This window comes from Medicago truncatula, chromosome 5 (assembly GCF_003473485.1).
Source record: "Medicago truncatula cultivar Jemalong A17 chromosome 5, MtrunA17r5.0-ANR, whole genome shotgun sequence".
Classification (NCBI taxonomy): domain Eukaryota; kingdom Viridiplantae; phylum Streptophyta; class Magnoliopsida; order Fabales; family Fabaceae; genus Medicago; species Medicago truncatula.
The window spans coordinates 18571607-18594352 of record NC_053046.1 but is presented as its reverse complement, the minus strand read 5'-3'; the positions used below and the strand labels follow the sequence as shown (position 1 = coordinate 18594352).

Below are 22746 nucleotides of genomic sequence, written 5' to 3'. Positions count from 1 at the left end.
TCAACCAAGCTTAGTTGAAAATATGTCTATAAATATAGCTCATTACACACACAAATATTCATTCGGAATATGATTATGTATTTTGTTACCATGAGTAACCAAACACCCTTTGTTTAGGGTTTTAAGACGAACCTCTATTTATTTATTGGATTTACTTAATGCAAGTCATTTATTTAGTTTTGATCTGAGTTATATTTAATTTTCGTCTGTTTCATGCATTAATGTTGTCTTGCACTAGGGAGTGTGACATACCTAGCTTTGTGAGTTGAACTTAGATTAAGGTTTAATATTGGCATCTTGTTTTTGGTGGTGTTGACTTGGAAGTTTAGAGTATGCTCTTCTCAAATCTCTGGTTCGATTATCTCCAGTGTCAATTTCGATTGACTAGTTTGACTTATTAAAAAAAATGGTGTTGCTTTAATCAAAATTGTTACATATGAATTTTATTCTAATGTCTTTAATTTATTAAGGGATCATTAGGATATATGGTTAAGTTCTAAGATTTGTGTGCGGTGTGGTTCTTTTAGATGACAATTTAGGAATTTGAATCTTTGTCTCGTTTCAATTACATCTAAGAGTGTAAGTCCTCATTTTAATAACAATACCAATGTGTAAGGAAGCCTATAAGGTGATGAACCTTTACCATTGTGAATACCATTGTGCATGTATGACATTTAGAGTGATGAGAAGAAACTTGACACCTGAAGGGATTTTGACCCACAAAGTGATTGCTGGTCATTGTTGGTCATTTTAGTTAGGAGTGTTTGTGATAACATGGTCATTACTGACCGCTCACACAATACCTAAAATTGCTTTGTAGTTTGCCAAGTGATAGTATGACGATGAATAGAGAACTTTGATATCAATTGCACACACTTTCTCTTTATTTTGTTATGTTTCGGATAATACAATCCGAAAATACCCACAATTTATTTAAGATTATAGAATCCGAACATATGGTATTTTGGAAAGAAAAAAAAAACAATTTTAACAATTATTTTTTTTCCTTAAAAAAACAATTATTATTTTTCTCTAAAAAACAATTAATAATATTTTTTTTTTTGACAAGCCTTGTTAATTTCTTTTTATACAAGAAGATTCATTGATTAATTGAAACCAAAACAACTTCCAACAAATAAAAAAATTGAAACCAAAACAAAGAAAGAACATTTTTGTATAAGAAACAAGTTGGTTCCAATACATCACTGAACTCAGCTGCCGCAAAAGCAGCTTGTGTTCGTCGTCCGCCGCCTGAAACACTCACAACCTAACATCTCATCAATTTTCTTTCTCTCTTCCAATTCCCAAATCACGAACCCTAATTCCAAATGTGACTAAACCCAAATTCTCTATCTCGATTTCTCTCTTCTAGATTAACGAAACTCTTTGCAGGTTTGTGATTTTCTGTTTCTAATATATATTCTTTGGTTAAAATGAGCATATTAGATTGTATAAATCACCCTTTTGGTCATTGTTTTCAATTTTGTAATCAAAATTTGATTTTGCTTATGTTTTGTCATCTGGGTTGTTTTCTAATTCTTATTATCAATCAATATTGTGTTTCTTTTTATTTTTTGGTGTGGGTGAGTATTGCTTTTACCGTCATGATTCATGTAGCAGGATAAAGTTGATATTAGAATCGACCCTTTAAGCTATGGATAAATATTTAACTTGAACGGTTCAAATTTAACATCATGGAGTGTTCATAGCTTTATCTATAGATGTGTTGGATAGTATTGCTATTAACATGTGTATCTACAAATGACTAGATTTAGTGATAGTAGGCTGGGAAATTTTTTGTGATTCATTAAGTGGTATTGGTTGGTTACATTAGCCACTGTTACTTCAGTGATGCATTTGTGCAGCTTAGTTCATTTCACTCACTATTTCATGAAAATCAATATGACGTGGCTAGTGTATAGACCAAATTTGATTAACAATGTATTAAAGCTTATCATTTATAGAATTCCAACAAAGCAAACGTTCATTCTTCTAGTTTTTTATGTGATTATTTGAAGTTAAAGTTTTCAACTCTGCAATTTTATATATCTAAACATTTCAGATGCTTTGTGGTTTCTCTATAAAGTTGAGTTGCTAAATTAATTTGAAGATGACCACTTCTGATGTTAAATTATTAATGTTTAGGTGAGTTTAAGTTGATGAATCTTTTACATATGTTTATCATGTAATCAATTTTGATTGTTATGCCCTGCCTTCATGTTAACTTATTTTTTGTATCATGGGCCACCATTGTGGTCACATCAGACGCCTTGAAATATCTTTCATAGTGTAACCAAGCTCTTGCCGGAAGAAATTTAGTACAAAAGTTCAATGATTGGTGTAACTATTATTGGTGTACAATGATTGGATTGATTTTGTTGTGACTTGGAAAACTTATGGAAAACTAGTTTTAAAACCGGTTTGATCCTTTTTGAAGTAGATATATGTTATTGAATGAAATTTAGTATTTGCAAAAAAAAAATGGAAAACTAGTTTTTTTGGAAACTGGTTTAAAACTGGATTTTGAATAAAAAAACTGGTTTAAAACCGGTTTGAATAAAAAAAAACTGGTTTTTATGACAAACTGGTTCTGAACCATATCCGAACTGGTTGTACTCAAAAACCGGTTTTTAGAGAAGTGGTTTCAGGAGGTTTTTAACTTTGCACACCCCTACCCGTACCATAATATTATTGATTTTTGTTATGTCATGAAATTAGAACTTGAACAAAGTCATAAATTTGGGGAATGTAATGTTTTGATTCAGGCTTATGGATATTTGGGTGTTTTGATTTATGAATGTTTATGTTTCATGATATTTGAGTTTTATATATATTTAATTTATCTTGATCAAATAGCGGTCATACCGCTATCCCACTTTTGGGGGTGGCCGCATTCTGGGATTGACTACTATTAGGGGTGTGCATATCAACCAGTTTTAGGCCCAAACCCATAACCATATCCAGTCCACTTTAAAATATCTGGATTTTTTGTAAATGAGTTACCAACCAACCCATTTTAAACGGGTTGGATATCCAAACCGGCTAAAATTCGGATCCAGATTTTAACCATTTCAGATTTCCATTTTCTTTCTCTTTTCCAATTTCCAAATCTGAAAATTCTAAACCTAATCCCCAAATTCGCAACCCTAATTCCCCCAAATTGGCAACCCTAATTCCGCCCCCTCTTTCTCCGCCGCTGCCGGTTCGTTTCGCTTCCATTCTTCCATTTTCGTTCCTTTCCAATTCTTCCTTCTATTTTACTTTTTATTTTTAATCGAATCACAATTCATGAAATGCACCTATGAATAAATGCTTCAAATGTTAAATTAACATGTGGGGATTCTTTTTCTTCTTAGGGTTGATTGATTTCACTTTTTGTTGTGTGATTGAATGAATTTGGTTAGTGAAGTGGTTATCCAAACCGGTTTTTATCCTAGTTATATTTCAACAGTGTAGTTTGGAATTTTATGTTCAAACAGAGATAGTTAGTTTAATTGGGAATCTTGTTTTTCTATTCTGCATAATGGTATCTTAACATAATATAATAACAATAAAATTTAGGTAATTGCTGCAACTTATACAAGGCATATTACTATCTATTCACAGATTACAAAATTGCTTTAATTCTTACAATGTGGCTATTAGCTACATAATTCATGTGCTTATATTTCAAAAAACTGGATTTTGAATAAAAAAAACTGGTTTAGTTCAAAAAACTGATTTTTCTGACAAACCGGTTCTGAACCGGTTTTGAACCATATCCAAACTGGTTGTACTTAAAAACCGGTTTTTAGTGAAGTGGTTTCAGGAACAAAACCAAAACCAATATTTGGTTTTGGTTTTGGTTTGGTTTTAACTTTGCACACCCCTAACTACTATGATGTGATTAGCAAATTGGGATTTCTGCTTTAGTTGACTCTATTCCTTTATTTGTTCATTCAGTTATGCTGAAAATTGTTGTTTTTGTTGAGAAAATGCACTGAATTTATTATTTCAATTTGTCCTTTCTCAGATTATTCCAAGTTTCTAATGATGTCTTCTAAGAAAGCCTCCTTAGTTACTGTTAATTCTCTAATGAGACTGTGCAATCGATGTTGTTCTCGCCACGTTGCAAATTGTATCAAAGGGTCTAATACATCAAGGAATATTTCCACCGCTGCTGAAAGGTGGGATTATCAAGCTAATGATTCTTCGGATTACCATCAAAATTGTCCTAGGTTTCATCAGCAAAATGCAAGTGGATATTTTCCGAATAATCATGCTAGTTCAGAGCGAATTTATTATGGATCTGGTCAAACTGCACATGGAGGGCATGTAAATAATAATATCACTCAGAATGTAGTTCAAAATAATTTGGCAGAGCATAATGGAAGTGTCAATGAGGACTTTGGTCAAAGAAACTTCAAAATGCAACATAAAGTTGGGGTAGGTGTTGATAATTCAAGGGGCTTTGGGATGCATCCTTATGGTTCTTTTGAGAGACATAATTGGAGACTAGAATCCGGAGAAACGATGAAGTATCCCAATTCACATAGTTTACTTAGGCCTATAGATTATCAGGGACATCATGGGAACCTTACTCAAAACCTTGGTCGTTGGCAGCAGGCTCGAAATTCAGATAATCAAAACTCTGCTTCAGATACAGATAAACTTAAGAAACTAGATGAAGTTTGCAAGGAGGGTGAAGTGAAGAAAGCAATTGCTGTTTTGCAAGAGTTAGAAAAGCTTCATACTTATGTGGATTTGTATCTTTGTTTGCGATTAATGCAACTGTGTGGAAAGGCTGAGTTTCTTGAAGAGGCAAAAGTTGTACACATATATGTTTTACAACATTTGTCACCTCTCACAGTTCGCACATGCATTAGAATATTAGAGATGTATTTTCAATGTGGTTCTGTAGATGATGCAGTCAACGTGTTCAGGAACATGAACATGACTGAGCGCAAATTGATTGAGGAACTTGATAGTTCTTGCATGGAGGGTGAAGTGAAGGAAGCAATTGATGTTTTGCAAGTGTTAGAAAAGTTTCATATTCTTGTAGATTTGGATCGTTGTTTGCGATTAATGCAACAATGTGGGAAGACCAAGTCTCTTGAAGAGGCAAAAGTTGTACACAGATATGTTTTACAACATTTGTCACCTCTTAAAGTCAGCACATGCAATGGAATATTGGAGATGTATTTTCAATGTGGTTCTGTAGATGATGCAGTCAACGTATTCAAGAACATGACTGAGCGCGATTTGACTACTATATGTATTATGATAAAGCAGCTCGCTAAGAATGGGTTTGCAGAAGATTCAATTGATTTATTTACTCAATTTAAAAGGTCAGGACTAAAACCTGATGGCCAAATGTTTATTGGGGTTTTTGGTGCATGTAGTATGTTGGGAGATATTGTTGAGGGAATGCTGCACTTTGAATCCATGAGTAGGGACTATGACATTGTACCAACTATGGAACATTATGTAAGTCTAGTAGACATGATTGGTAGTATTGGGCATCTTGATGAAGCCTTGGAGTTCATTGAAAAGATGCCAATGGAACCAAGTGTAGAGGTATGGGAGACTTTGATGAATAGTTGTAGAGTTCATGGAAACACTGAGCTGGGGGATCGTTGTGCTGAACTGGTTGAGAAGTTAGATCCATCTCGTTTGAATGAAAAATCAAAAGTTGGTCTTTTACTCATAGAAACTTCAGACATAACAAAAAACAAAAAGCAGAACAAACCACCAGACAATAATCCTGTAGGAAATATGAACCGTATCCATGAATATCGAGCAGGAGATACTTCACTTCCAGAAAATAACATGATCTATGTTTTGCTTAGACGTTTGAGGGTGCAGATGAAAGAAGCTGGCTATATTGCAGAGACAAGATTTTGTTTACATGACGTAGACCAGGAAGATAAAGAAGATGCTCTCCTTGGCCACAGTGAGAGACTTGCTATTGCTAAGGGTCTCCTTAACAGTCCGGCTCGTAGTACCATCAGAGTAATTAAGAATCTCCGTGTTTGTGGTGATTGTCATACTGCATTGAAGATTATTTCTGATCTTGTGGGAAGAGAATTCATCATCCGAGATGCTAAAAGGTTCCATCATTTTAAAAATGGGCTATGCTCCTGCAGGGATTATTGGTGAACATTAACCTAGGTACTGTCCACCTTTGATAGTGAAATATATTCCGATTAAACTTATCTTGATTTTCTATAACTGTCTTTGACTATAATATTTGAAGAAAAATGAAATATGTTTTGAAATCTGTGTATTAAAATTATTAAGTTTATTGTAGAATTTAGTTTAAATTCTTAAGCTAATATAAAAGATAAGATATGTTTTTTTACTTCAGGTAAAATGCTTTTAGGAACAAAGCAACTTTGCATGACAATTAAATCTCCAATTTATGCTGCTAATATAGCTTTTATGTTGTTGCTTTATAAGATTGGTTGTGATGGGATTTTGATTTTCTCTCTCATGGGTTACAATGGTTTGGGATTATAATAGAAATGAATATGTTAAGTTAGAGTTTATGATAAGGGAGGAGCGAAGAGAAATAAAATGACTTATATTATGGTTTGATATTATAATGATTCAGATACAAGATCTTATATTAGTATTATACTACTTCTAATTATAATCACATGTATGTGGATGGGTGGCTGGAGGGGAGATATTATAATTTTTTAAGAATTATGAAAAGTAATCGTAACACTAAATAATAAACTTAGAAACTCTTAATATATAAACTGGCCCTAGAGATAGCACATAAGATACTATAAATATAGATAACTATTATAAAATATTTTTCATATCGTCTAACACTCCTCCTCGAGCTAAATCTTAATAAGCTTTAAGCTTGTTATAAACACACTCCTTTAGGAAACTAACATTTTACACCACAGTACTGTAGAGTCAGGCTGCTTTTTCAAACTGCTGCAGGTCCAAGAATCCTTGAGAATTTTGGGTCCACTCTGATATCTTATCTTTGACATTGCCATGTGACTAGGCTGAATCTAGGATAGCTGTAGGACTAGTTTGATTTGTCTGAAACTGTGAGGCTAGGCTGTACCTTGGATAGTTTTAAGGTTAAGTGCATTTGGCAACTAGATTGCTGGATGGGTTGCAAAAGGTATGTGTCAGGTGAGAGGAGAGGGAGAAACAGTACCGAATAAGAGCAGTTTAAGCAAGATGGTGTGGCATCTCGCCAAAAATTGCGAAACAAAGGCAGTTATGAAGAAGTGAAACTTGGCAACTGGGGATAGCAGAAATAGGACAGATCCATGTTAAGATGTCCGACCGTAGCAGTGGAGATCAGTTCCTATAATTTTAGGACAGAAGTGAAATTTTAGGAATGTGGAGATCAGTTCCTTGCAAGTCTGTTGACGGTAGCTTTGGTAAGAAAATCCGTTGGAAAAATATCCAGTTATAATAGCAGGCAGCTGCAGCAATTATCAGAGAAGCTGGATGGAATTTGTGCACTGTGTACTAAAAGAAAGTAAGTATAGAGATAATGGTATTATTATAATGTAGTTCAGGGAACACATCAGCAGAACAATGATGGCATAGGTTTAGAGGATGGACGAGAAAGAAAATAAAGATATTGACTTATTTATCAATATGAAAAGGAGCCCTAAAACAGAATCTCAGATCCTTGATAAACCAATCTCAAAAGATAACCTAAGATACTAAAGATAAGACCAAGATATTATAAAATATTTTTCATATTATTATATCTAATAGAGCAGAAGCTAAGTTAAATTCATTTTAGAACAAATGCCAAGTATTACACTCTAACAAAGACACAAATGGATTCTGTGTAAAATCTTAGTAGACCGTCCGCCTCTTTACTATATAATTTTTGTTTTTGTTAATATCGCTTAGAATGAATGCCGTGCCTTGTGTTAACATTGTCAAAGAGTTTGTTTAATTGGCAATGGGATGTTGAACAATTATTCAGCCATCTCTTAATAATCATAATTTGAATCTCATGTAAATGCTTTATAAAAAAAAGTTTCCTGGAAGAATTTAAAAAACCTGTCCTATTTGTTGCTATAGACTTATTTGAGGGCATTAATAGCTTTTTACTAGATTTTTTGCTAACAGCATTATTTGCTCGTCTGTTTCCAACACAATGTTAATGTGAACTACTATACTGCTGTTTTCACATCTTATTTGGCGTTTTGAGGTTTTTATTGACTCTGAAAACAATCTTGTTATGCAGGTGTATCCCGACTCCACACTGGATTGAATAATGCGGCTGTTGGTTACAACGCTCCAAACCTGTTCTTCATATATCTCATGGTTATTGAAATCAATCTTTATATTCACAAGGAGATTAACCAAAGTCTTCCGCACTATAGGCATTTAAATCATCAAGCAGCATGTCGTGTATTCAAGGAGACAACTGTTTTGACTGTCAGCAAGCATATCTTCATTTAACAGAACTCAAATTAACCTATTTCTTTTATAGTCAGAATTACTTCCTTGTGTCATAGCTAGCTAGCATATGGTATGCAGATTGTCTTATAATTTTGTATGACTTGTCATGTGTAAAACAACACACCTTGTTGGTGCTGAGATTTAAAGATTAAAAACAATACACGGGCTAAGATTCGATGTGTCACCTCATGATTGTGCTGAAGTTGCAATAACTTCTGGCTTTGAGTTGAGGCATGGTTATATGTTTGCACTGTGTTTCCAAAAGTGTGCCAAGTTCTTTATGGAGTTGTATTATTCGAACATTCATATATGTCATAACTTTTGTACAATCAAACTTTTACAAAGGAAATGAAGTATTGGCACAAAAACCAAAGCAATAGAGAGAGAAAGTAAAAAGATAACGTGAGTATGAGAGAGAAAATTGTCACAAAAGTTGTCAAAAATGGTTGTTCAAATATCATTTCTCTTACATTTAGGTTTCATTTGAACATCAAAGTTTCACACTAGTAGTTTACTCATTATCATGACATTGTTTTCCCTTTTAACCGTAGAACCCATGTATTTGTCATCATATACACAATCTTGTACAAGTCCAAAATACTCTATAAACTAATATCAATCTAATGGTCTCGCTTAAATTTATAAATCTTTCTTTTCGGAGGCATTTCCATAAGTTCATAGTTAAAAAGATCCAAAATATTTAGACTATTGTTCATAAGGTCTTGTTCAACTATCAAATATTGATATTGTTAGGTCTTCATCCGAGTTCGAACACATGACATTCTGTGTGATTCAGTTTTAGTTGGTGATTTGTTGTTTGCTCTATGGACAAATAAAAATATTTAGACTATTAAACTAAGATTCCATCATGTCTTTTCCCTAACCAAATGCAATATACTTCTCATAAACGGCTAAGCCAAAGCAAGGCACTAAGAAAGTGACGGGGCTAGAAAAAATAGCTTAAGTCGGCCACTAAAATAAACTATAAACAATAATATGTAAGTATAAAATTAAATTAGTAATAAGTATGAAGTTGCAAAGTTTGACTAAAACGCTCATGTGGATACTTTAAAAAAAAAAAAAATTACACAATTTACTTTTGTTATAAATTATGAATCTTTTTCTATAACACAATTGTTAATTGGGGGAATTTTCAGTTGACAAGACAATATAAATTATGAATCTTTTTCTATCTCACAAAGCAGATCTACGACCGTTAATTTTTTAATTTTTTTGGGTGAGTCTATGAAGGGCTCCGCCTCTCCTAGAAAAGCAAGCTAACACATGGATGTCGATCAATCTCTATTTTTGGAAGTCATGATCTTAACCAAAGTATGCAAAAGCTCACTCACTACTGATGATTTGGTTAGTTGCTATCAGGAAACCATTACCTCAAATGATCCATGGTCTTAACCTACATAAATATGATAAAATCCCACCAAAACAAGGTCTCCTTTGAAAAATTATCTCTGAACTTTCACCGAAAATGTAAAAGTAAATTACACAATTTTGAAGAGGAAAAATTACACATACATCGATCTAATCGAATTACAATAAGATATAATCAAGTGATTGAACTCACGTGTAGACCTCATTATATTTTCTAATTTGTTTTAAAAGTATTACATTATATTTTTTTTCTCTGAACTTTTTGGGATCAAAACTCCCCTCCTTTAAGAAATACTACATATCTGTACCCATTAAACTAAATTGGCCATCAAAATAACCTAATTCACCTAGCCACCAACCTTTCTGAACCAAACCCATCATCTGAGAGCTCAAATCCTGCTTCTTCACATTTACTAAGTGAATAAACAATATCTATAATGCTAGGTCTCTTTGATGGATCTCTATTCAAACAAGCAATTGCAACATGAAGTACACCCATCAAACTTTCCATTGAACATGTCTCCTTTAACATAGTCCTATCCAACCATTCCTTAAGTCTCCTAGCTTTTTCTTGTTCATTTTTCACTTCAAATGTTTTTATAGCACTAGCCCACAAAACATTCCCCTCCTCATCAATAACTTCCTTCCCAGAAATCAATTCAAGCAGCACAATACCAAAAGAAAACACATCCATCTTCGTTGACACGATACCATCGGCTAGATATTCGGGTGAAATGTACCCTTGTGTTCCTACAATGTGCATTGTAATCGCGTTAATTCCGCTCTTTGCAAGACCGAAATTTGCAATTTTAGCTCTCATGTTTGAGTCCAAGAGAATGTTGCTACTTTTAATGTCTTTGTGTACAACCTTTGGTCTTGTGTGTTCATGAATGTACAATAAACCATTGGCAATGTCAACGGCTATTCTTAGCCTTGTTACCCAATTTAACTTTTCGTTTTTGTCTTCATGTAACCATGAGTAAAGAGATCCATTTTCAACATATTCATAGACTAGATAGCAATTTGATTCTTCTGGTTCTATGCAAAATCCTTCCAACTTCACCAAATTCCCATGGTTTACCTTCAATACAAAAAATGACACATTGTTATTCAAATGAACCTGAAAAATATCTAAGTACTTTTTTTTTTTTTGTCGAATTCCTTTCTAGTCATATTATTATGGTTTTGCATTTTTTTTTGGTCAAATTAAGGTCAAATAGTGTTGTTGATTTTTATACGAGAATTTTTTTTTTTTACGGATGAGAAAATGTTATTTGAACAACAAAAGATTGACAACTTTTTTGACACTACACAAAAGTACATTATTATATTTATAATTATTGATTTGACTCTAGGAGAAAGAAAAAATCAACAAAAAAAACAAAATCATATTTACATAATAATATAATATATAATAAATATGTTGTGGACAGCTTATTTGTCATTTTTTTTGTTGGACAACTTTTAAATAAATTTTGTGACAACTTTTAGACAACCTTCTTTGATACTCATATCATATTCTTTTTTTTTCTGTCCCTTTTTTTATTGTTTTGATCAATAAGAATAAAGAAAAAATAGTTGTCACAAAAGTTATCATCAAATAATTGTACAAATATCATTAATCCACCGTAATTTAAAAAAGAAATAATGCAAAAATAAGTCAATACTAGAACGCCACTTTTCACACCTCTAAAATTAGTCTAAACTTTCTAAATACATGCTTTTCAAACAATGTGTGCGGTTTGACTAGAAAATCTAAAAACAAGAGTGATCTTTTAGTGGCAAGGGCGCAGCCTCAAAATAAACCACTCTAGAGATAGATAGATAGGGGACAAAAAAAGATAGAGCACCATATATTTATTTATTTTTTTACTTATTTTAATTTATCTTCTTCTATAACTTATAAGCTTCGAATTATTGTTTATGTAACTTTCTTTTGTCTTCAAACGGAAACACTAAGTTATTGGAAATCATTATAAATCCACCTTAGATCTGAAAAATAAGACAAACAACTTTCTTTGAATTTAAATAACCACAAACAACAAAACCATTAACCACTGCTAATTTTTTTATTCGTCTTGATGCGTTTCTAAAAAAAAATCAAGTACAAAAATAATGATTAAGAAAAAAATCAAGTACAAAAAATAATGACTAATAAATGATTAAGAAAATCAATAGTTTGAGGATAGTTCCTCTTATCATTGAAAATGACCAATGTTAGAAAAATAGTGTATCTTCTAGGAATCTAGAGGTTTATGCCCTTATTTTGATAATGTTACATAAATTTTATTTATAATTCTTCTATTGACTTGTAAAAGATTGGTCCAATGGTATCATTTCTTTAGACAAGTCACTTCACCTATAATCATCTGATAACACATCAACATTAAGATATTAACTTCCAACATATTTTATTCTAGTGAAGGTTTTCTATCTATTCCTCACTCATTATTCCCTTTCTCTCTTGAGTATCCAACATTGAATGAGATAAGGTCCGAATACATCTTTATACGTAAACGAAATTGTCACCTTATTACAAGTCGGTTTTATAAAGTTTAGTTAAACTGAATCTAAATTATGAATCAGTATTAAAGTTTATACGAAAACCGTTAGACCACCTACTATTAAGTTATCGGTATCAGATTCAGTTCTACCACCATTTTCAACATAGTAAACACTAGAAAAAAATGATCAACAAATAATTAAAGATCTAAAATATGCAAAACACTAGTGTTAGTGAATTACCTTCTGCAAAATTTTGAGTTCTTCATAAGCATTCCACTTCATCTTCTTAATTGCATAAACTTGTCCATCAATTTCACCTTTATAAACAGACCCTTGAATCAAAAACCTTTCATCAAACCCATCAGTAGCTTCAACCAATTCATCAAATCCAAAAACTCTATACTTATCTAAACAATCAGAAACATTAGCCATAAAATTCACATCCATTTTCTTCTTCTTTTCATCATTCCCTTTATACCCTTTATCTCCAAAATACAAACCCTTTCCTTTCTTTTCCTTCTTAAACAGAACCTCTCTGTAAAACCAAAACACTATAACCAAAATCAACAAAAACCCTAAAATTCCTAATCCAATAGCCAACCCTTTAACAATTCCACTCTTATCATCATCATCATCACCATCATCAGAATTTCCTCTTGGAGCAGGAGAAGGAACAATAGTACTAGGTTGTTTCAAGACAGGTAATTCAGTAACAGGAACAAAAATAGTATCATAATCATATAACCTTTCACCATTAACATCAACTATAGACTTTTCACTTGTTCCAAACATAGAAGCAATAGAAGAAACATTATCATGAGGTTGAACAACATAAGAAATCATGAAACTAGAATTTGTTTTGGTTTTATCAGGACACTTACAAAAAATAGGAAACACAGCATTATCACCAATAGAGAGATTAGTAGCAACAAGATTAGGATTAACAACTTGAACAGAAGGATAAGTAGTGAGGTTTTGGAAGTTTATAGTTGAAACAAGGAAAAAGGTATCGTTTGGTTTGATGGTGTAAGTGATGTTAGAGTAAGAAATGGAACCAAAAGTGGTGTTGATGAAGTTGCATGAACAAGTTAAGGGAATGAGAAGGGGTTGGTTAGGGAGTAGAGGAGAAGAAGGTGAAGAGATATTGCTTGGTTTTGAGATCATTAAACGACTAAGTTGGAAAAGGTCTGAAATGGTAGCTAAATCGAGGTAATTTGGTGGTGTTGCTTTGTAGTAAACATAGGTTTGACATGGATAAGTGTTGTTGTTGTTGTTGTTGTTGTTGGGACAAGTGTAGCCTGTGTTGTTTTGTTGTCTTGCAGTTTGTGATTTAAGGAAAGGGAAGAGTAGGATGAAGATGAAGGTTGATAATTGGTGGTGATGGGGTTTGAGAGTTTTCATTTTTTTCTTCTTCTTGTTATGTTTTGTTTTTGTTGTTTCATGATTTTGTTCTTTGTTGAAGTTATTTATGTGTGATGTTGTGGGGGATGAGTCGGCTTTGAGATCTGACTAGTCAATGTTCAAGTCAAGGTTCCTATGTTTGCCGTATTTTTTTTTATAGGCTTAATTGATCTGCCGGTTCCTTAACTTATTTCTTTTATTCAATTTGGTCACATAAGTCTTAACTTTCTCAAACACGTCCCTTAATTTATTTCTTTTATTCAATTTGGTCCAACTTTGATAATTTTAATCCCCTAAAAAAAGAGACCGTTGAATTACGAAAGTCTATCAGATTTTACGGTGTATCACCAACAATTAATTTATTAACCTCCTTCTTCTTCTCTCATTTTCATCCACATTCATCCTTCATAAATTTAACAGTACGATATTTAACAACCTCCAATCACTCCACCATCACCAAATCTCCTCACCACCACCATATTTAACAGTACGATAAAGAAGATAAATTTTTAACGATACGATCGTCAAACATTTAATTCTTTTCCAATTGTATGTACATATTGTTTTTCCTATAGAACATTATTGAAGATAATTGTAATGAGTTTTGTGGTTGTAATATGTTTTAAAAAAATAATAAAAAATTGCTTCAATCGCATGAGATCAACAACGAAACAATATTAATTTGAATTAATTAATCCTTTAGCTCTCTAATCTATTGAGAATGAAATGCTAAAATCACTCCCACTTACCTCGTCGTCGTCAGCAATGGACTCTAGACCATCCTCAACTACCAACCAGTTATTACCTCAACTTCTGCAAGAGATTCAGGACAAGCTCACCAAAGGCACCGTCGAATGCCTCAACCACCATACCTCATCTTCATCTCCAACATCCTATTTCGCTTTTTCTTCATGATTTTCCGAATTCGCCGTGTTGCAATCGTTTGTCCTGATTTACGTTTTCGTTCATGAAGATTCACAAAGATTCAGATTGGAAGCCATTGAAGAAGAAGATGAAGATTCAGATTGATGAAGATTCAATTTTGACCAGTGGAAATAATACTGGGTTTTGATGCAGATCCAGAGTTGAAATCAACAAGGCAACTGACAAGGAGATAAAAAGCAATAAATTTGAAGAATTAAAAGGAGGAAAGTTGCAGAAGTGTTGAAGAAGAAGATATTGGTTAGGGTTCTAGTGAGAAGAAGAAGAAAGAAGGGTATAATGGTCATTTTCTTCTTCTGGATTTGGAGTAGAAGAAGGAAGAAGGATTTGGAGAAAATGAGAAGCACGAAATTACGGTCTAAGTTGTGATTGAGTTTGATTTTTCTAAAATTTGGAATTGAATCTGGATTTTTTTATTTTATTTTATGAAGATGATTGAAGGATGAATGAAGATGAAGATGAGGGAAGAAGAAGAAGAAAAATGTTGATAAATTAGGTGTTGGTGATACACTGTAAAATCTGATAGACCTCCGTAATCCAACGGTCTCTTTTTTAATGGGATTAAAATGATCAAAATTGGACCAAATTTTAATAAAAGAAATAAGTTAAGGGACGTGTTTGAGAAAGTTAAGACTTATGGGACCAAATTGAATAAAAGAAATAAATTAAGGGACCGGCAGATCAATTAAGCCTTTTTTATATTTTTTTTAAGAAAGGATATAATGTTTATTTTTTTACAAAAATAAGCGATATTCATTCATTCAAATTGATAGACTACATTGATACAATATAAATCCAAATTCGCTAAAAACAAAAAGGATAAATTTGTGAACAAACTCACAGCATCCATGTTAATAGCATAAAACGGCAAAATACTTATGCCTACAAATATGACTAATGTGACTATATTCAAATATTCGAAATACCCGTGTCTCCAGATCTGCTACATTGACGACGTCAAAGTCATTGTCATTGATCGGATCTGCACTTGCTCAAACCTAATTTTTCAACCTGAATCAAATAAACACCGCACTATGATGGGAAATCAAAAACACACCGCACAAAGACGGGAAATCAAAACAAACAGAGTCGTGCAGAGACGACGAAATCACAAAAACAAACGAAAGAAATCAGAAAATATACGAAATCACTTATTCAATTAGGATATAAGAAAAAACAACTTAGAGAGGTGATTTAGTGTATTGGATTGGATAATAGTTCTTTTGTCCTTAAATATAAGGGTAATAATCAAATAATTGAGTTCAAATATTTAATTAGCTCTATTAAGGATGAATTGTTAAGAGAATCAAAGTTTTATTTTGAGTAAAATTATTGTTCATGTTTTATTTATCATCCGATCGAACTCTGGATTATCAAGATATTTCCATATTAATCAGAAGGTTAAGAACACACATTAAGCAATACTCCCTTCGGCCTTGATATAAGAAAATTTTCAAAAAGAAATTTGGACTTATTTATAACATGGGTACTGGTAACAAGTGCCCTAAGATAAATGATCCTCTCAAATTGTCAAAATAAATGGAGTTTGCAATTTGAAGAGAGATAGACACAAAAAATAGATAGTGAGTTCTACCATTAAGTGAGTCTCACCATTAATAATTATTTTATACTTTTTCAAAATATTGTGTCTTCATCTTCTTTTTTTTGTTTTGTTTTGAAAGAAGTGTCATTATCTCTCTAAATGGAAGAAATAAAGAGGATTATATAAATGGAGAGGATCTTAAATTGTGTCCTGAAGACTTTTTTAAGGATTTCATTAAAGGAAATTTTGTCTCATAAATACAAGTTGTTACTTTAGTCAATTAAATAATTACACACTTTTTGATATAAATTTACCACTTTTAATACTTTAATCAATGCTCCAATAACACTCGTTATCATTCTCCTTATAAGAAATGTCATAACTTTTAAAGTGCAATTGCCGTTTAAAGTACTTTTTTTACCCTTTATTTAATAATTTTCGTCTTCTTTTTTTTGTCAATTAGCTTAATGATTGTGACTCACATATTTTAATTGTGGAGAAGTGAGGAGTGATGGATTCACGGCCCCTGCATAATACAACATCCAGTCACTATTATAAACAAAAATCAACATTTTAGATTCATTCATTAAATGATGTATGTGGTTTATAAAAGTATCATTAGAGGTTGTGATGGTGAATGGCTAGGGGGCTTTGCTAAAAGTGTTGAGATGTGTTGCGCTTATATAGTGAAATTATGGGGAGTTTTGGAAGGATTGAAATACGCTAGAAATTTGGGTTTGTGGGCTGTCGAAGCGAAAGTAGATTCTTTAGTAATTGCTAATTGTATTAGTGGAAATGGACATGGTAGCCCGAGCGGGAGGTCTTTGGTTTTCGAGATTTAATGATTGATTAATTAGGATTGGGAGATTGTGGTGAAGCATTCTTATATGGAAGCTAACTAGTGTGCAAATGCTCTAGCTAATTTTAAATGCTCTTTGACAGATGAAATTATCTTTTACTCCCTCCGTCCCAAAATGTATGACGTTTTGGCCATTTCACACGTATTAAGAAATATAATTAATATTGTATGGGGAAGAGAAATCATGAGTTGTTTTACAAAATTATCCTTAATAAATGGTATGAGAAAGATAAATGAAATAATTGAAAGAAGAGAGGGTAATTAATAGTCAAGGAGATAATAGGAAAAGTAACATTAATATTTCATTGGTATTGTAAAGCGACATATCATTTGGAGTGCAGATCTGCTCCAGTACAAAATTGCTCCAGTTCCTAGTTAATGTAACTGATGCGTGACATGTGGCAGGGTCAAATTTCAACGAATCAGATTTTAAAAACAAAATCAGTTTTTTACTTTGACACAAAAAAGAGCTCTGCGAGAGTAATAGCAGCCTTCCGCCCTTCTCCGTCACTCCTCTCCGCCCCTCTCCCTCTTCTTCGTTAGTGCGCCACCGTCCCTCTTCTTCGTTAGTACGCTGCCGTTATTCTCTCTCTTCTGCATTTCAATTGGAGGAATACTGTGTTATTCGTTGTTGTAAACATTCTGTTGGCATACAGTGTGATGTTTGTTATTGCAAATAAAAGATATCGTTGTTTTTATTAATTGAAAGCTTGTAATAGCATGACGCGGCAGCGGAGGGCAGTTACAACAGCGTAGCGGCGGAGTAGGGCTGAGTAGTGGTAAATTAAGTTTGAACGTGTTTTGTTTCGACGGAGAAGAGAAGAGAAGAGAAATCATTTCTATTTTTTTTAATTAAAAATAACTTACTTTACAAATTTAAAATCTGAGCCATTGATGTTGTTTTTGCCACGTGTCGTCAATCTGTTCAAAGTACAAGACAGTTAATGGATTTTATAAACTGGAGCTGATCTGCACTCTATAATTTAGGACAAATTTTTTTTCCAAAGCGGCATACAATTTGGGACGGAGGGAGAATGAATTTTGTCTGCTTCAATTTAGTCGTTGCTCACAACTGATATAATATGAATTTCTATCCCTCGTTTAATTCTTCCGATGTTCTCTTTTCTCTCTGGGTGTCCTTTTTGTAACAAAATATTAAAAAAATTACAATGACTATAGTTTTTATGATTTTATATTTGTTTCTTATACTAACAAGGACAGGAGGGGAGTATATATATAGTCTAATTCAGTTCAGTTAAGTCTAACTCAAACTTTTAACTTTTATTTTCTCATAATAAATATTGGCCAACTTGAATGGTGGGTTTGGGCAGGGACTTTCAATTTTCCACAGCTGCCTTATGCCACACGTAGGTAATGTTGGTGGGTACAAAATTAATGACTTTTGAATTAGTGTATGGAATCGGGTTTTGAGCGAAAAACCATTATCCTTTCCTATTTGATTTCTCATGCTTGGTTCAAATGTTTGCAAATTTTTTTAGGGCTTCTCTTGATTAACATCCCTCTCGATCAACAATCCTTGAAAGTCATGTCCTTTCTTTGAGAAATAAGGAGTTGAAAGATGAGGAGTTTCAACTTTCGCCATGGTTTTAAAGATATTCACACAAGTTATTTGATCATTTGTTAGCATGACCTTAATTTATTATAGGCTCAAATGCACTTTTGGCCCCCCAAGTTTCACAAACTTGCAATTTTGCCCCCTATTTTCAAAATAGCACATTTGGCCCCACAAGTTTCAGCCCCTTTGCAAAACCATGAGCCCCTTGATTTCGACTCGGTCAAAGCTGACATGTCGCTTTTATTTTTATTTTTTTTGCCACATAGATTGCCTACATGGATTATCGATTGAGAAGATATTTGTGTGTGAAGAAGAAAAATGGTGTTTGAGAAGAAGGATGAACCAGATTTATGAGTGAAGAAGGAGGATGCAGATTTGTGTGTGAAGAAGAAGGATGAAGGAGAAATGGTTATGGAGTGGGAATTTTTTTTTTTCATTTTAAAATCCACGTAGGCAGTCTATGTGAAAAAAAAAAATAAAAAAACGAAACATGTCAGCTTTAATCGAGTCAAAATCAAGGGGAACCATGGTTTTGCAAAGGGGCTGAAACTTGGGGGCCAAATGTGCTATTTTAAAAATAGGGGGGCCAAAATCGCAAGTTTGTGAAACTTGAGGGACAAAAAATGCATTTAAGCCTTTATTATATCATATGTTTCTTATCCTAAACAGATAGTGAAAATATAAATTCCGGTAAGCTCCACAATCATCAATACTAACAACCATTGCCTCCGCCCAGAGGTAGTGGTTAAGGAATGCACAATTTGCAAGACAAAGTTACTATTTTAAGCTTCTTATCAAGTGTCTTTAAGGCACTTGTTAACATTTTTCTTAATAAAATGATAATCTTTAGACTTTTGTAGGCACTAGGCAAACAATAGTGATGGCACGATTTTGACTCATCCACATTTTTCTATCTACAGAATATGAACATTCAATTAAGATACTTAAATCATGGGACTCGAATTTTCCAGATGTCTTCCAGATCCATAATAGTAGAACTGAACTGGTCAAGGGGCATTACTTGATGCCATGCCATCACAGCTAAGCAGACCCAAGGTCTTTATTTACCAAGACTTTTTTGCCTAGGGTGTTCCATTTTCCTTGGAGCACTTAATGCCAATGTTAGTAAAATATTTTCCCAGTTGCAAATTAAGACAAGTGGTGGAGAGTTTGATTTTGGTTGGAACAATTCTCGACTAGACTGATTTGTTTTTCGACTTAACTCCAGATATTAAGTCAATAAAGTATTATATTTAGAGACGGGTGTAATAACTGAAAAGTAACAATAATTTTGTAAACACCAACAATAATAGATCTAGATCTAATCTAGTAACAAAGTGTAAAGGAAAACCACAAGCAAAGCAAGAACAAAAATAAAAAGAGTAGATAAACAAACACACCGATATTTGGTTACTCAGTTCAGATTTCAGAATGATCTACGTATGGAGAGAGATATCTCGGAATCACTGTCAATGTGTTTCTTACTAAAAGATACAAAGGTTACAAGAAATCTCTACAAACAAACTAATTTCTACTCATTTCCTAATCTCTTCCCTTTGTCAATAGACTCCAAGGTTTTTACTCACCCAAAGTGTTTATGATGTTTCTCAACCCATGAATCTCCACTAAGGACACGCAACTGTTAGCCTCTATGTTTTCTAAAAGTTCTCTATTTTGGTTTGACAAGATTACACAATAACGATGAAAGAATGCTTAAATAGCAGTTATGAACCCGAGCGAATCACCTTGTGATCTTCAAAAAGCTCTGCCATTTCTAGCGATTATGGGAAATTACCTTGCGATTTTGGGTCCTGAGCAAATCGCCTTGCGATCCGAGGCGATTTTTCCAGGATCAAACCAATTCCAAACTTCCAAAATAATTCCTCTGATGAAATTTGAAGGCACACGCAACAAATGTGGAAAAAAAATGTTGAAAGAATCCTAACTCATACATTTTTTTAGACAAGGGGAGTAGCATTCTTAAGTTTATGTTTGCTTTAGAATAGAAATAGGGAATATACACATGTTGATCAACATAAAAAAGAAAAGCAAGAAAAGTAACAAATTTACAAGGGAATCCTTCATATTCATTATACTTTAAGAATTACCATGCACATATATAGACAAAAACAAGAAAAAAATTATCTCTTCATTATGTCATCCTTCTTGATAGTAAAATCCCAAAGGTCTCCATATTTTTCATTGAAATCCCATATGCTCATGGAATTATAGTCATTTATCAACTTGTCTCTAGCTCCTCTTTCCATGTTGTATATTTGAGGTTCAAAGTGATGAGGTTGATCAGGTTTATCCATCTCAATAATGCAAAATACAATTGTAAATATCCCTGCTCCAATGAACAAGTACTCTCCCTGAAACAAACATTGTACTTAGGATTAACATCAATTACTTCTTCCTCAATGTATCAATTGATTTCTAGATTGAGTATTTCTTCATTGATGTCAATTAACATTTAGAATTACCGGAACATCGAAGAATACCCCAGCAGCAATGGCTGGTGGGAAGAGCCATGATATAAGCCCTGCATGAGAATCAAACAATAATCGAAATCAATTATTACAGTCAAAATTTTGGTCAAGGGCCAGCTCAAGTGGCAAACTTTGATGTTGCGGAGATTTGTGGTCAAATGCAGTCGATGCTGCTTCAAACGCGGCTGCAGTGCAGCTGTGGAGACAGAAATACTTTGATATCGCTGATGTTGTGATCAAAGTCGCAAACATTTCTGTTTATAAAACTCCGCAATTGCAACACAACCACGGCTTATTTATTCATTAGTCATTCTGATCAACTGTTTGAGCTAATTGAACTACAATTTGGAGGTTTTACGGGCTCAATCACTCGTCGAGTTTATAAAACATTCTTGTAAACCAAGTTAGAAAATGATAGATATTGGTGCAAGGAAAACAACATACCTTGAAATCCAGTGGGGGGTCCTACTGCTATTACATCATCCATAATGGCACCCCAAACTGTTCCTGAAATTAATATCCATCATGAACTTTGTTAGAAAAACATATACACGCTTGATCAGGAGCATTTTTTTTTTTTTTTTTTTCATCATAGATTTCCTCCACAATAGCTAATGCCTTTCTTTTGGTAGGGATTCAAAATTTTGTTCGCCACATTGTGAAAGTCTAAATTCAACCCAATGAGGTGTGACATAAGACATATCGAGTTCAAATCCTTCGACAATAAAATCAACACCGTCTCTTTAATTAATAACAATTTCCTTATTCTCCAGGTTTTCAAAATAAAAAGTATCCAATTACCATGAGTGCCACATACTTCAATTTCCATTAAAAATAGAACTGATTGAAAAATAAAAAGAAACTATAAAACTAAGAAAATAAGCAATGAAAAAACAAATACCTTCCTTTTCTTCACCTTCATTAAAAGTATGATGACCATCAAATATTCCATACTCAAATTCTTCCTATAAAATCCACACAAAAACAAACCAAACTCATCACAAAAACAAAACTATAGTATAAAAGTAATTAAACAAAATGAAGTATATATATGAAAAATACAGGTGGAATGCCATTAGTGCGAAATTGGTCAACAGGATCTTCATTAAGGTCAGGCTCAACAAGATTGAAACCAGCATTCAACAAGAATTTTGTTGAGTTATTATTACTCTTGGTGAATATGCCATGAAAGTTGAGTGGTGTTGGTGAAGAGAAGGATTTTGAAGTGAGTTTTGATGGAGTGATGATAGGAGGGACAAGTGAAAGTGAGGAACATAGCGCCATGTGTCAGACTTGGTTGGTTGGTTCTCTTTCATATGTTATCTCCACTTTTATCAACAGCAACTATTTTTTTGAGGAATCACCAACAAATTTTATCTACTTAGATTATTAGATATTTTGGAGCTTATGTTGATTAAATTACTACCACGTTAGATTTTTGTTAAATTACCCTTGATAATTTAACTCTTTGCAAAAAATAATTTGTCTTAAAATGATTGACATTTTCAATGTTGTTATAATTTTTTTTTTAATAATATACTAGTATTTGAGTGAAGTTGATATGTTAATTTGAACAAAACAAATGTTACAACGAAAAATCAAACAA

At 33.0% G+C, this 22746-nt stretch overlaps 3 protein-coding genes across 3 annotated transcripts; 1 reads left to right on the top strand and 2 right to left on the bottom strand.

Moving 5' to 3' along the window:
* The first annotated feature begins 1144 nt into the window (after nt 1-1144).
* LOC11414006 (pentatricopeptide repeat-containing protein At2g25580) lies at nt 1145-8770 on the top strand. Its single transcript, XM_003613857.4, has 3 exons — nt 1145-1392; nt 4013-6150; nt 8219-8770. The coding sequence occupies exon 2, from the start codon at nt 4030-4032 to the stop codon at nt 6136-6138; it is 2109 nt and encodes a 702-aa protein (XP_003613905.2). The 5' UTR covers nt 1145-1392; nt 4013-4029; the 3' UTR covers nt 6139-6150; nt 8219-8770.
* Nucleotides 8771-9925: 1155 nt separating this feature from the next.
* LOC11419111 (serine/threonine receptor-like kinase NFP) lies at nt 9926-15081 on the bottom strand. The gene is made up of 2 exons (XM_003613856.4): nt 12571-15081; nt 9926-10906 (listed from the first exon to the last, which is right to left on the bottom strand). Exons 1-2 carry the CDS (start codon nt 13729-13731, stop codon nt 10169-10171), a joined length of 1899 nt encoding a protein of 632 aa, XP_003613904.2. The 5' UTR covers nt 13732-15081; the 3' UTR covers nt 9926-10168.
* A 5487-nt stretch (nt 15082-20568) lies between these two features.
* On the bottom strand, nt 20569-22482 carry LOC11408903 (photosynthetic NDH subunit of subcomplex B 5, chloroplastic). The gene is made up of 5 exons (XM_003613855.3): nt 22203-22482; nt 22042-22105; nt 21585-21647; nt 21135-21193; nt 20569-21023 (listed from the first exon to the last, which is right to left on the bottom strand). The coding sequence occupies exons 1-5, from the start codon at nt 22422-22424 to the stop codon at nt 20793-20795; spliced, it is 639 nt and encodes a 212-aa protein (XP_003613903.1). The 5' UTR covers nt 22425-22482; the 3' UTR covers nt 20569-20792.
* Between the last annotated feature and the right edge of the window lie 264 nt (nt 22483-22746).